This window comes from Neopsephotus bourkii, unplaced genomic scaffold (assembly GCF_033783945.1).
Source record: "Neopsephotus bourkii isolate Nb327-2 ecotype Australia unplaced genomic scaffold, CSIRO-AGI_Nbou_v1 NB_768, whole genome shotgun sequence".
NCBI classification, from domain to species: Eukaryota; Metazoa; Chordata; class Aves; order Psittaciformes; family Psittacidae; genus Neopsephotus; species Neopsephotus bourkii.
The window spans coordinates 2,001,263-2,016,588 of record NW_026901264.1 but is presented as its reverse complement, the minus strand read 5'-3'; the positions used below and the strand labels follow the sequence as shown (position 1 = coordinate 2,016,588).

Sequence of the window (15,326 nt, the reverse complement as noted above, 5' to 3'; positions counted from 1 at the left end):
CATTCTGGTTTGGTAATCCAAGCCAAATAGAAGGTATCATAACCTAGCACTATTCCTTCAAATGATACCTGTTTTATGCTCAAGGTAGACAGTAACTGACATCCTTACACTGAGTTAATTTTATTGCAATTAGTTAATCCCAGTTCCAATGCATGTCCTGAGACAAGTTAGTAAGTGAAAGGATTCAGAACTGTTAAGCCATTTGAGAGTGTTCTCTTTAAAAAAAAAAAAAAAAAAAACAGAAAGAAAAAAAAAAAAAAAAACCATGTATTATTTTTTTTTCAATCACAGTAGTAGTGAAGAAAAACTGGCCTGGACTCTTAAAATCAAACCAAGATGCTAGGTAATATTGGTGAAGAGAGGCCTAAAGCTATTTATCCTGACAAAAATACCGAATTCTCACTAAAGGTGCTGACTTACGTCCCCTTCTTCAACCAGAGAGGGCCCCTCAGCGCTGTGTAGACATGGGAGCCAAATTTCCAGCTCGCCCTTATGGACCTTGTACACCAAACAGCATGGCTTCTCATACCTGCCTCTGCTAGGAAAATAAAAGCCAGGATTAACAACAACAAACCCCTCATTAAAACAGCAGGCAAAGCAGAATTAAGGCAGAGAAGCTCACAGAAGGGTCCACTCTTTCTGCCGTGGGAGACAGGGAACAACAGAGCCCGTGGAGTGGAGATTCAGGGCCAGCACAAGATGCTGCAAAATCTGCCCTCGCTTCGCTTGTCCTGCCTGAGGATTAAAGGTCTCCAGCAGTGCCTAGAATTGGCAACACTAACTGCCCCGTGAAAAAGGAAGTTCAGCAAAATGATTGATATATTTAATATACATATATATATATGCACACACACACAGAGAAAAGAAGTTAACAATTTGTGGAAGTGTTAAGGTTACAACACATCTACTGATCTATGGACACACATGAACTGAAGATTTACCTGAGACCCTGTAATATGAAGACGGACAAACAAAAGAAGGGTATAGAAATAGTCCCCTGAAAGAACATTTACTGGCTACTACAGTAGTGTGTGTGGGGAGGGAAAAAAACAGCTCAACTACTCTAAGCTCACTATTTCTACACTGATATTTATATAGACATAAAACATCACTAGTACACACTACATGAACACTGATCACTGTTAAAAAATACCATATACATATGTATAGGATATAACAAGATAGTTAAAGGTTACAAGGTTTGTCAATTATCGAAGATATATTTTTCTCCCTCATTCTAGTGCACTGACAATAAACTGGGCTAATATTCTATTCAGGTAAATCAATGTACTTTTAAAAAGCTCTATTTTTACTCTGCCCAATAGGTAACATAATTACTGAAGTCTAGCATTCATATCACCACTTGTATGGGATTTCTAAAATGTCATGTTTCAGAATGTCCTATTGCTATGCAGTGTTATAATAGCCGTCTTCTAATTTATCTTCTCCCCCCCGGCCTCCTGTTTTGGATATCTAATGCTGCATCTGTATCGATGACTGCAGTAGCTAATTGTTGTGGGGTTTGGTGGGGGTTATTTAATGAAAATGTTTTAAATGCAAACAAAAGAAAAAGCAAGCAAAAAAAAAAACAACCAAAAAAAAAAAAACCAAACAAACAAACATACAAAAAAAACAACCCACAAAAACTGAAAACCAACCCTTACGTACATTTCAGAGACTACAGCTTTGAAGAATTTACATGCTATATATATATAATATGTAGGCAAGTGGGATTTCTGCTATTTCCCCATTGGTTGAAAGAGAAGAATACATCATCTAAAGTTTATGTAAAGAGGTTCAGAGGAGAATGAATGGGGAGTTCTAATAACTGTTGTCAGGTGGTAACTAAGACTACACTTACCACAGTAAGAATACAAAGTTAGGCACAAATTATATGATGGCTTCTTGAGGAGATACTGTAAACAAAAGCAGAGAAACAAGGGAAACCACCTTCAGAGGAGTGAAGTGAGTAAAACCACAGTTGCTGTTAGTGTGGAGCAAGGTTTCTGACTCTGTATAACTGAGGCATTTTCAACTGAAATGACAGATATCAAATTATCAGAAAAAACATACAACAGTTCTTTAAACAGTGATGCCCGTACGTACACCTCACTCTGGCACCATTTCCAAAACACTTCTAGACTCAAATGCACTTTAGTCCCAGTCTCAAATCATTAATTCTTGAAATTCTGCTTTCACTTTTCTACTTGAAAAGATAGATGGATTATAGTATTTCTGTTCTGGTCCCACATACTGCTTCCTGGTGAGCTGCTTAAAGGGTCTCCACTTGCTTAAGGTAACAAGTCCTCAAAGTTAGTATATATCATGCAAGAAGCACACAGACATGATTGGTCAAGGTCTGCTCTGCTGTTACTGTAGGAAAAGTAACCATGCTTACTGTGGAAGCTTTCTGCTGAATTTGTACCAGGACTACAGGACAACCCTTCTTTGCTCACTTCCATCCCACCTCAGGGCTGAGCTTCTCTTTGATTACACTGCTAAGATCCTAGTCCTATCATAGCTACCTGTTACAAGGATGCTTGTGTGAAATGACTAAAATTCTGTACATAATTTCTTCAACACAATTTTTCCATTGTGTTTATTCCTACATGTGTTTCCTGACAAAACCTGGTATGTCACCTGTTTCACAACATGCTTTTGGTATTTCATCAGGTACAGAACACACTCATGGGCATCACCTACACCTGGAAGTGGTCTATCTAGGTCTTCTCTATAGCATGCAACAATAAGTCCTACTTTCCTAAGCAACCACTTAAGAAGAGAAGAAACGGTGGGGAAAGAAAATGGAAAAAAGTATCGGAGAAGGTTGACAATGTTATTGCCACCCATGTAATAACTATTAGCATTGGGTCCCCAGTTCTATATCCTTCACTGGCAGTTTAAGTCCCAGGGAAGAGGTTCCCAGTGGATCAATCATATTCATGTAACGTTCACCGCGGTGCTTGGCCAAAAACGGACCCCAGTCAGGCTGTGGAGAACACACCAACTTGAGCCGCTGCAATGTGGGGGAGAGAAAAGAAAGTCTCATTTGAAGTTACCGAGCAGAATCATGACACAGGAGGAATGAGGATAGGCTCATTTAAGATTATGGATGATGGCCCTGCAATGCTCCACTGCTCAGTGTTTGTTTTGCACAAAGTTTGCAAGATTAATAGAGGATCAAGTACCCAGACTTTAATTATACATTCTCCCCTACACCATAGGAAGGGAGCTCAGAACCACTGCTGCAGATTGCAAGGCTTGCTTACTGAAGGACATGTGCACAATTACTTAGCCCAATGGTCTTAAGCAGTGGGTAACGGCATTAAAATAATTGGATTTCTGGTTTGCATATTTCCCAAAGGTACACAAATGACCAAAAGGAAGTACACTGCTATGAATGAACAAGGATTTTAATTTTGAGATGACAAAATATTTCATTATTATCAGTGGGGAAAAAGAAAGAGGAGAATGTTAACCTGGCAAACAACAAAAATCTTCTCATCTTTCCACTGATTTCCTTATTGAATATATAATTTGATTGGTGCATTTACAGATAAAAAGGAAAGAAAACATATTTCTGATGACTTAAAAGGGAATAATTATATGTTTATTACCTAATAAAGTGAATCAGGCCTATATATCAGTTATTTTAATCTCTGCTTAATTACCAGTTTGCAACTCTTACCTCCCAAATCAACCATAATAATTTTATGCAGCAGACTTGGTATTCAGGAAATACCAAGCTGCAGCTGAAATAGCTTCAGCTAAAGCCCCTTCAAAATACATCCAACTTTTTGATGTTTCTTTTCTTGCACTAGTAGAGGGTCAGTTAGGAGAGCACCCTATTTTTGCACCAGCACTACACACGTAAGTTAGAAGATTTGAAGCAGAGCAATTTGTCTCAATGAGAGAAACCCATGAGACGATGAATAAGCAAGTCTAATTTCTCATTAGCTCATTCCCAGCAGGAGCAGTTGTCTCCTGACCTGTGGACTCCAATATGCTCCACACAAGGCCTGAACGGCCCTTTAGACAAGTGGCTTCATTGCCTAGTGCCAGGTGTGTACTCAAATGGTGTGTCCCACCACTTAATATTAAATTCCCGTGCTTTATGTGAAGCAGAAAGGCATGCTCTTTTCCCTTAGGCATGTGTAGTGTGACATATTGAGAGACCAAAAAGATTACTCTATTTTAGTACATTTTCTCTCCTTTTCATCTTTGAGGCATGTAACAGCCCCGATGGATTTTGCAGGAGAGCTGAACTGCAAAAGCAGCTATGGAAAAGGGGAGGCAAGTGTCTCTTCCTCCTCCCAAGGAGGGAGCAGCACAAGCAGCATAAGCAGCATGCAGCAATGAGAGAGCAGATCTAAGAAAGCCTCAAAGGCCAAAAATAAGAGCATGTAACTTCTTCCAAAGACAAGGTGAAGGCAGCAGAGGGAGGAAATGCTGACATGAAAAAGGCATTGCCTGCAAAGAGCTGAGGAAGCAGTGGGATGGGACCAGCCGGGGAGCAGAGGGGATGGCAGCAGGATGACAGGCAGGGCCAGAGCACAGAAACAGGGAGCAGAAAGGGGCTGCCACACTTCTGAAGCAATGGGGGAAGCAGCAAGAATCTGATTTGCAAAATAAACACAGGCAGCATAAAAATAAAGTGCCACCTGGAATTCCTTTTAAGCCCAGGTGCGAGAGAGGATCAGCTTATTCAAGAAAAATAAAGAGATGAAGAAGCAGGGGGGAAAAGGATTGCCAGCGAAGTTCTAAAATGAGTCATTTGGGCTGTAGAGCATGAGTTCTTTCCAATACATCTTATTACTGTATTTCATCAAGTGGCACAGACTCCTGCAGTGCATCCTGCATGATGCTGGTACCCAACCACATCGCACCTTGCAAACAGGCAACTCCAGATTGATATCACCTTGCCCTGACTGCCAGGCTTGCTGCGACACGATATGCACCAGCAGTCAGTGCTTCCTACATCTATGGGCTGCTTTTGCAAACAGACTAGCAAAGCTAGAACAGCTTTCTCTCAATAGCATCATACCAGGGCTCTGTAACTCCTAGTTCCCATAAAAGCAATCACTTAACAATTTAGGAACAGGGAATAGAATGTCTTCATTTTAGATCAACCGAGCATCTCTTTGCAACACAATAACTAGCTTATGAGAAAGTAATCTAAGCACTATTAGACATTCAACATCACAAAAAAAAAAAAAGAGTAGTGTAAAATAAACTAAGCAGTCTCCTGCAACCATATTTTTTAGCAGCAAAAAGAAGAATTACCTCAATAAATTTGCCTGGGGCTAGATGCATTTTTATCACAAACATAACTGGGATCCAGATAACTGAACAGGCCAGCATCAGCCATCCAAGCACCATGGACCAGCCTGGATAATGGTAAGCTCCATAAGTCATTGGTTCCCATTGGTAAAAACTGAAGCAAAGAATAAACTGGAAACAAGGAAGGAAAACAAATATGTTTGATTAAGCAAAACAAGCTGCCTATGCAACAGGGCTGGTACGTATGGAATAAAAGTATATCTACCTGCAGCAGGGCGCTGCCGTGAGCTGTACTAAACAGGTGGGGGCCTGAATCTAATGAGTTTCATGGAAATCTTGCAAAATCGCACAAAAATAACTGCATTTATGCTGGAAGAACTGATATTAGAAACCTGACCCTAGAGTAACATGCTTTATTACATGGTCTTTTGGCAGTTTTACTTCATGTGATTATGCTAAGTTACTCCGTTTCACTTACTGTATGAACAGCAATACATCTACTTACATTGGTGCATAATTCAGTAACTTTGGGGAAATGCCTGTGCTCACAATAATTGCAAACAGAAGATTTATAACAGTATAACTAGGTAAAAGCGCATACCAGAATGATTAGTTTTATGTAGAGTAATTGAAAGTCTAATATTAGACTACCCAAATTTATCAAATATTAGCTATACAGACACAATAACAGAAAGAATACATTGCTTGGTTTTGCCTATTACCATTGCATAAAAGTTGAATTACAACTGATCAGCGTCAATTTATTTCTCACCAGAGGTTCACTAAATAGTACGTTTGGAAGGAAGAACAACAGGACATGCAAGTTTGAAGTGACCTCATTTGCTTTCTGATTTTGCTTTCCTTAAGAGACAACATAATTGTGTATTCCTTAGTTGTGATTATTGGCAGTAGGTAAGAGGGCAAGTCTGGTTGGGAAAGGAAACAAGCAGTTTGCAGAAAAGCCTTACAATTCCCTTCTGAAGTCTTAACAGTAGCATCTTGAAAACAACCATTGGAAGCAAAGCAGATGACAAAACCCATGTGTACATGCCTTCAGTTTTAACACTGCCCTCACAACAAGAATAGACATTGCCTTACCCTAATAAACATAGATTAAGCTGGGCTATGTCTTCAAACATTCAAAAAGGGATTTACAAACTCCACCTGTATATTGACGCATCAAACACCAGTTGCCACTACCTAGATAAGATAGATCTACCTGGTTTTTATGCACAGTAAAACTACGCTTCAGTAAAGACAACTGGTAAAGAAAAACTCTGTGGGAAAGTTCATCATACCCATTGGAGAAATTGTTCTCATCATAGAAAATGTCTTTTCCTTGTAACTCAGGATTTTGTTCAGCTCACCAAAACTCACTAGTCCTTTCACATATAAACCCCTGTCTGAAAAAACTAAACATTGTCCGGTTTTCAGATAAAAAAAATCCTTCATTTGTGAATTGACAATGCCAAAAAGTTAGTCAAAGCACAACTTCCCTAGAAGAAGTGACACCAGAGGAGTAGAGCATCACACCACCCAGCCAACACCACACATCCTAGGATTTCTGAAAATACATGTACTTTGAAACTGTAACTTTTTCTCTCTTGTACCTAACCATCTATGAACACTTGTAGGAACTATTTAGTACTGCTGTGAAATGATGAGGTTTCAAAACCCTACACAAATACTTAACAGTTGGAGTTACTCAGTCTGGAGAAGGCTCTGGGAAGACCTTAGAGCAGCGTCCAGTGCCTCAAGGGGCTACAAGAAACCTGGAGAGGGGCTTTGGCCAAGGGCCTGTAGGGACAGGACAAGGGGGAATGTCTTTAACCTGGCAGAGGGGAGATTGAGATGAGCTCTTAGGCAGAAGTTCTTCCCTGTGAGGGTGGTGAGGCGCTGGCACAGGGTGCCCAGAGAAGCTGTGGCTGCCCCATCCCTGGCAGTGTTCAAGGCCAGGTTGGATGGGGCTGGGAGCAACCTGGTCTAGTGGAAGGTGTCCCTGCCCACGGCAGGCCTTGGAACTGGATGAGCTTTAAGGTCCCTTCCAACCCAAACCTTTCTGTGATTCTATAAATAATCTTGCTGCACCTGGGGTCCATGCATCGGGGCTTTCAAGCTGTAGTCTGTGCTCTTAAACCTCAAATACTGGTGGAAGACAGCTCAGAGACTTAGCAAGACAAAGGCTTTTGAAATGGCTTAAAGAATGATTTCATTCTTGTGCCCAAAACTGATATACAGTTAGAGACTATATCTGAATTGAGGTTAACATGGTGTTAGAGAGCTAGACAGTAAAGGCAGATACAGTTATACTTTGATGCTTGGACTTAAAAAACCAAACATAAAATAGTAACATGGAGCATGCGCCACCTCTTCGGTTAAGTAGGAGATCTGAACTGGGACTACAGCATCACGTCAGCGTTTGGGGTTCAAACAGAAAGAAAAGAAAAAGAAAACCGCGCAAATAAACAGAATACAGTCTGCTTTAACTCTAAACCCGGGTTTTCCCACGCCGGAGCCCGGGCAGGTCGATGCCGCTCCCCCACCCCGCGGAGCGCTGTCCTGCAGCGCCACCTGCCGGCGAACTTGGAGATAGCAGCTGTAATAGATTCACAGCCTGGTTTGGGTTAGAAAGGACCTTAAAGCTCATCCAGTTCCAATCCCTACCACGGGCAGGGACACCTTCCACTAGACCAGGTTGCTCCAAGCCCCATCCAACCTGGCCTTGAACACTGCCAGGGATGGGGCAGCCACAGCTTCTCTGGGCAACCTGTGCCAGTGCCTCAGCACCCTCACAGGGAAGAACTTCTGCCTAAGAGCTCATTTCAATCTCCCCTCTGTCAGGTTAAAGCCATTCCCCCTTGTCCTGTCCCTACAGGCCCTTTTAAAAAGAGCCCTTTGACCAGCTCTGGAGTCCTCAATACAGCAAAGACAATGATTTGTTGGAAAGTGTCCAGAGGAGGCCACAAAGACATCGAAGTATCTCTACTATGGAGACAGGTGAGAAAGCTGGGCTTGTTCAGCCTGGAGAACACTCTGGGAGATCTTACTGCAGCCTTTCAGCTCTTGAAAGGGGCCTATAAGAAGGATGGGGAGGGACTTTTTAACAGGGTGTGTTGCAACAGGATAAGGGGTGATTGGTTTAAAATCATTCAGTCTGGATGCGAGATAAAAATTCTTTACAATAAGGGTAGTAAAACACTGGCACAGATTACCCAGAGAGATGGTGGATGCGCCATCCCTGGAGACATTCAAGGACAGGCTGGATGTGGTTCTGATCTAGTTGAAGATGTCTCTGCTCATTGCAGGGGTGTTGGACTAGATGGCCTCTGAAGGTCCCTGCCACCCCAAACTGTTATATGATTCTATAAGCCCCTCTCCAGATTTCTTGTCAGCCCCTTTAGGCACTGGAAGCTTCTCTGAGGTCTTCCTGGACCCTTCTCTTCTCCAGGCTGAACAAGCCTTTTTTCCTCTTTCTTTTCTTTCTTTTCTTTTTTTTAGAGAAGCTCAAGGGATTTCCATTTGTTATTTCAAATATAACTGTATTGACCTTCCCAAAATATCTCCAGCTTTGCAGCTAAAACTTTGTCACTCAGATTTCCACATAAACCTTCCCAAAGGATTCCTCCCAGAGCAGTTTAGGACTCAATAATGTGCTTCTTCTCTAGTTTAACCTGAGAATGGAACAGAGGTTGTGTCACTTCCATTCCCGTGCTATGTGTATACATACATATATATATATATATGTTACATACACACAAAATGCATTCAGTGGTCATCGCTGATGTGCAATGGTACACCACACTAGCACTTTGCACACATGGGGAAAGGCTGCCATAGCAGCATGAGGATATTCACCACCCCTCTCCACCAAAAACACCATCACTTCTGCTCTGTCTCATTTACTACACACACAGGCAAGAATGTGTGCACATACATACATGTACAGCTAGGTATCTGCACCCAAGATGTAATTACCACCCTTAAGAAGCCATAGGAAAGAGGAAGAAACACAAAGTTCTTTGGAGAAGACATTAAATAAACCTTTTACTTACTGTTAAAATAGTTGGGGTCACGAATGCCCAGCAGACTCTCCAGAATTTGCTTGGCTTAAATCCAATCATCATTTCTATATCTTCACAAAATCTTTGTAATCCTGTGAATAGCAAACATGGACACAATTAGGTGTGAAAGAAACCAGCTGGAATTTGCTAGGAGGCTCTGGTGGCCTCCCTCATATCTAATTACAAAAAAAAAAAACCTGACTTGTTGGTTGAAAACTTCAGTGAAGGATCTAACCACACAGTAAAATATGAGACTATTACAGTGGGAACCATTCCAATAAAATATTTAATTTCCTAAAGATTCAAGCAAAACTGAGCTTTTACACAGAGATTAGGCATTCAGTATGCTTTGAGTTGAAGTGTTAGTAGTATGGACTGGTTAGCTGCAGTTATAGGATCACGGAACCATAGAAGGGTTTGGGTTGGAAGGGACCTTAAAGCTCATCCAGTTCCAACGCCCTGCCATGAGCAGGGACACCTTCCACTTAGACCAGGTTGCTCCAAGCCCCGTCCAACCTGGCCTTGAGCACTGCCAGGGATGGGGCAGCCACAGCTTCTCTGGGCAACCTGTGCCAGTGCCTCACCACCCTCACAGGGAAGAGCTTCTGCCTAAGAGCTCATCTCAATCTCCCCTCTGTCAGGTTAAAGCCGTTCCCCCTTGTCCTGTCTCTACGGGCCCCTGTCAAAGCTTCTCTCTGGCTTTCAGAGTATATGTGGTTTTATGTGTATACTTACTATATTTCAATGTGAAGATGAATCTTATTAATATCTATATATCTGTTTCAGCATAGACAATATCTGAGCTTCTCTACACCTATGATATAGCTGGGGTAGAACTGTGTAGTTTCACACTGAAACTGAGAACATCCTATTACTTTTCAACTGATATGTAAGCAATACTTGGAATGACTAGGGAGCACCTATAAATATTTTACATTCTATTCAATGCTCTTTGAACAGATCGACTGGTTAATTTTTCAGATTATTGTAATGATTGCAGCTATAAAGTTACTTGGGTTAGTGAAACAGGCAAGATTGAAAAATGGTATTTCGGCCCCCTCTGCAGCTATCTCCTGCCTTTCAGCCTTGGTTTGCAGAACTGTTTGGGTGAATGGCTCCTGCTCACTGCAGCTATTAATAATTTACCCAAAAGCAATAAAAACAAAATTGAAATTTATTCCAGCTTTTCTAGTGATGACAAGAAAAGAGGCCTGGGGTCCAAGGCCGAGCTCATTTCTCACACAAACATTTCAAATTTATGACATTTTATCTGATAAAGCAGGTGACCATCTCTGTCATTTAAGGTTCACACAACATTGTTCTACAGCATTTAGTCCTTTATGATGTGGGCACAGGGATGGAGCAGAAACAATGGAGAGAAGTCATAGAATAAGGGAAGAAATACTTGGAACATAAGTAATAAACTGCTTGACATTCTTATTTTCCTTAGAGCCAACCACTGCAGCTGCCAAAGAAGGGATAATCCCCAAGTTTGATCCACCTAGTTTTAGAAGCCTTTCTGTTGATATCAAGGAGAAATAAATCTATCCACATGACTGTTCTAAGAATTAAGAAGGTAAAATAGAGCAGTGGTTCATTATTCAGCATCTTCTGCTGCACCTCTAAGAAAGCAGCAGGGCTGGATGGAGCTAGGGCAGAGGGGAAGCACAGAGTAACCCAGATCAGGCAGATAGTATGCCAGAGAAAAGCTCAAGAACTGTTATGATAAGAAACAGAGAAGAAAATGGGAGGTGCTCACACAGCTATCATCCCTGCAGTGCGCTGTGGTGGGAACAAAACTAATTCGAAACTAATTGCAGCAGCACAAGGGATGGGCTGAAGGGTCTTTCCCTGAGTATAAAGCTCACCCAAGTGCCTCTAGTTCAGCGAAGGAGATAGACCTAACTGGATAGCTACCAAGAGCCTCTGTCTCCAAGATTCATGCAAGCTCCATGCAAATCTGCACACATTTGTTTTAAATCCAGTTAAAAAATGTAGTTCCTTCTTGGAATCATCAGTTGATATTCACAGCTAAAGTGCTTCCGATATTGGCAGTCAGATGCATGTAAGCAGATACAGGGATTACACCATACTCATCTCTTTCCCAGTGAAAGACTGAAAACAGGTTCTTCAAGTTGCACAGAAAAATGCAAAGAATGCTTTAGTTAAGAGAATGAAAATTAAAACTTGATTTTATTCATTCTCCCTCTCAGATCAGTCAGGCCTGCTTTGGGAAATAAACAATAAAGATCTTATGTATCTCAATTTTCACTCTCTGAAGCAGGATGATGTATTCACAAGTGCTTGCAGATAGAAAACCCATTAAAAAGGGGAATGCAAACACTAGGCAGACAACTACTTCAGTATTCTGCTACAGGTGAAGTGTTCAAAATTACTGACACTTCCTACAAATACTCTGCAGCAGTTACCACTCACTCTGACTGCACCTTCCCCACAACAGACTGTCAAAAAAAAGATCTAGAAGGAACATTAATAAAGTTGAGATAACATGATTTCAGTTTCCAAATTTCACATTTCAAAATGCAATGATGGAAATGATGCTGAGGATTGAATTAATCCCACAGCTCTAAGCTATTCTTTACCAATCATGCATCATCATCTAAATATTACTATACCAGCATATGAAATAAAAATTATGGGACTGAATTATGTAGCACTGACTCTCCTGAAAAATAAGTGATAGCAAGGAAATAAACAAGCATGCCTCTCTTGAATTTCAAAATCTCAACAAGCTCAGCAAGCAGAACATATAACAAGGATTAAAGACAGATTTATTTCTTCATAAAAGCACCTGCTGCTATTGTGCCAACCTACTGGCCATGAAGAGTACAAGTACAAAAAGAAAGGTGTCAGTGGAGTGTAAACCAGCAATTGCCAGAGCTTGAAAATACATTATGCCCATTTTAAGCGCTGCTTGAAGGAATGTAACAAGAACAGCAGCTTCACTTGTATTTGCAACATGAAAATCACAAATGTACAAGCTGTATTCCTATCAACAGTCTTTATAACAAAACTTTAATGCAGTAGAAGTAGCTATGATATATTACTTGGGCAGATATTGATTGTAAAGTAAATCTTGCCTTTTTTGTGTAAAAGACTGAAGGCACTGTAGTCTAGCAAAAGGTTAATTGTAGGGAATAATCTTGGGAATAGTTTACAGCAAAGACTTTACTAACATCTGCTGATCAACAATCACAGTTGGTTCAGGAAGCATGGAAAGAATGATCTGTAATCTGTCAAATCTTTTCCACCAAAGTTGTATCTAACTATCAAAAAAACAAAAAAAAACAAACAAAAAAAAAACCCTTCTCTGCTATTCAAGCCCTTCCTTCGCAGTGCTACAACTGCTTCTATATTATTTTATGGTTTTCATAAAAATTAGCTCTTTAAGGGATACTGATATTTGGGGGGCAAAGCAGGCATGAGCCAGAGCAATTTTTCTTAGAAGCCAAATAAGATGTTCCACAAATGCAGGTTTGTAGTGATTCTGCCACACAGCGTTCAGAGGAGGCACAGAGCCATTTGGTCCCTATTTACCTTCATCCTTATTTGAAAAAGTGTATGGAACAAAGAAATTCTACAGATTTCAGTAGTTTGGGGGTTATTTAAGAATATTCTAAGCAAGGGGTTTTTATCTTGCACACCAATGGTAATGGCTGTAAAGAGGGCAATCTTTTTGGCACAGACCAGGTGATGTTGTAGATATTGCTGGCAACGAAAAGTGACAAGAAACCCTTAGACTCTTCTTGAGCATTCCTACTCGCCATCTTTTATGGAATCATACTGATTTTAAGAAATCTGGGAATTGGAGAGGGACTTTTTGTCAGGGACTGTAGCAATAGGACAAGGGATAATGGGTTTAAACTTAAAAAGGGGAAGTTCAGGTTAGACCTTAGGCAGAAGTTCTTCCCTGTGTGGGTGGTGAGGCACTGGTACAGGTTGCCCAGAGAAGCTGTGGCTGCTCCATCCCTGGTAGTGTTCAAGGTCAGGTTGGACAGGGCTTGGAGGAACCCGGTTTAGTCAAAGGTGTCCCCCTCTGTGGCAAGGGGTTGGAACTGGATGAGCTTTAAGGTCCTTTCAAACCCAAACCATTCTGTGATTAATTGGGAACTACGATAACCAGACACTAATGACTCAGATGGCACATACCCAGTGGTGTTTTCCACAGGAATGGGTAAATGCTAAACCTGGTGCTACCTGGGGGAAGGAATGGGCAAACCTTGCATATCTTCATGGAAACCACAGCACAGAGCAATGTCACAACTTGCCAGCACTGATCATCAAACCAAGAGTTCTGCTAAATAATCCCCAAAATCTTGACTTCACTTTAGAAGATATCTCAGAGCATTCCACTCAGGTCCTTTGAGTAGATATGTTGAATGTAAAGCTGATCCAAGTTACCAATGTCATTTCACTCAAAGAGGTGACACTTCTAAACCCACTCGAATACTTCCATTTCAGGGACATAAAAAGCAACAAGTATTTTGATCAACCAAAACATGACTGCTCTAAATCAAGTTTTCTCTTGGTGTTTTGACTTTTTCCATTGTATTCTGTAACATTTCCTCCCTAGCTTACAACCATTGAGGCCTGCCCACTGGATTGGATGGCAGCGGAGATAAAATACACTGCTGTATTTCCATGAAATTACAGAAAACAAGGAAGGGCTGATTCCCTGTCCTGTCTATAACATTCATTTCTCAAGCAAGAGCAAGAAATTCTTCATGTTTTGAATTATGTATAATTTTTAATGCTCTTACATTACAGAGTGGACCCCATCTAAGATCTAAGTATCTAGTGCACAGGACTATAGCCTAATATCATGATGCCATATATGCACCTTCAACAGAATATCTTGGGATTGTTTATGTTTAGCTGATACAAAAGATATAATTAATTCCTGGCCACTTTAATGGCCTTAGCTTTGTCACCTTTAACACTGCCATTCAAATCTCCCTTTGCTTTTGAAGGCAAGTCTTAAGTGGCACCACCACACTCCAGATATAAATTCCTCATCTGTTATGTAGGGAGACCTTCACATTTCCTGTTACAACCATCTGAGATCACACAGTTCCAAGAATCAATCTCCTGAAAGCAGATCAAGTTTGGGAGCAAATCACCATTTGGTATCAACTGATGTAGCTACAGTAGCATCGGTAATGGCACTGCTTTATACTAGATGAGCATCTTCCTCATAATTTGATGTACATGAGCATGGATCAATATAACTGTTGCTGCTACTGGGCATACTCAGTCTGAATAGCTGCATAGTCTTGATGCTGTGTTACAGACAGACTAAAGGGAAAAACGGACATGTACATGGAAAAGAAATCCTTCAAAAATTGTTAAATGCAAAGATACCACTGGCTTAGGACATCTGTGACCCTAAACCTTTGGAGTGTGAAAAGCTGCTGGAAAAGCATCACTAAATTCTTGGGCTAGTCTTACACTCATCTCTAAGCACTGGCTTTAGGCTATTGGTGGGCAAAGGACCTTAGACCATATGAAATTCTTTTACATACATGTATTTAAAGGAATCCTAAAGTAATGAAGTCCCATTATGCTTCTAGTCAACAGAATCCTAAGGCTTTTTGTTACAAAAGCTAATATGCTAATATACTAATATGTTACATAGATTGTCAAATAGCAGGATTTTTTTCTTACCATATATATAGGAAACTCCAACCAGCTCAAAGATGGCAATGATGACAAGAGAGTAAGAAGCTGCGTAAGTGTCCACAAGCTGTAACATATACATTCCACCCTAAAGAAAGAGAAGAGCCATTATTAGTGGCATACAGCTGGTGTCTGTCCATGTGTGACAGCTGTAATTGATGCTGAGGTTGGCAAAATGGATGGGAACAGGACACGAGGAGCTTTATTCCAAGAAACACTGACTGGACACTCTAGACCTTCATGACAGTTTCTTCCTTCAGGGCACAACTTAAGCAGCATAAGCAGCAT

General features: G+C 40.9%; 1 protein-coding gene across 1 annotated transcript in view; it reads right to left on the bottom strand.

Annotated features, from left to right (window-relative positions):
* Positions 1-276: 276 nt before the first annotated feature.
* SLC6A5 (solute carrier family 6 member 5) overlaps positions 277-15,326 on the bottom strand; it is a 36,621-nt gene continuing 21,571 nt past the window's right edge. Inside the window, exons 12-16 of the mRNA XM_061355026.1 lie at positions 15,027-15,126; positions 9,333-9,433; positions 5,284-5,451; positions 1,862-1,916; positions 277-777 (exon numbers count right to left, since the gene is read on the bottom strand). Of these exons, the coding sequence (XP_061211010.1) occupies positions 743-777; positions 1,862-1,916; positions 5,284-5,451; positions 9,333-9,433; positions 15,027-15,126 (459 nt within the window). The 3' untranslated portion in view covers positions 277-742. The remainder of the gene's footprint in view (positions 778-1,861; positions 1,917-5,283; positions 5,452-9,332; positions 9,434-15,026; positions 15,127-15,326) is intronic.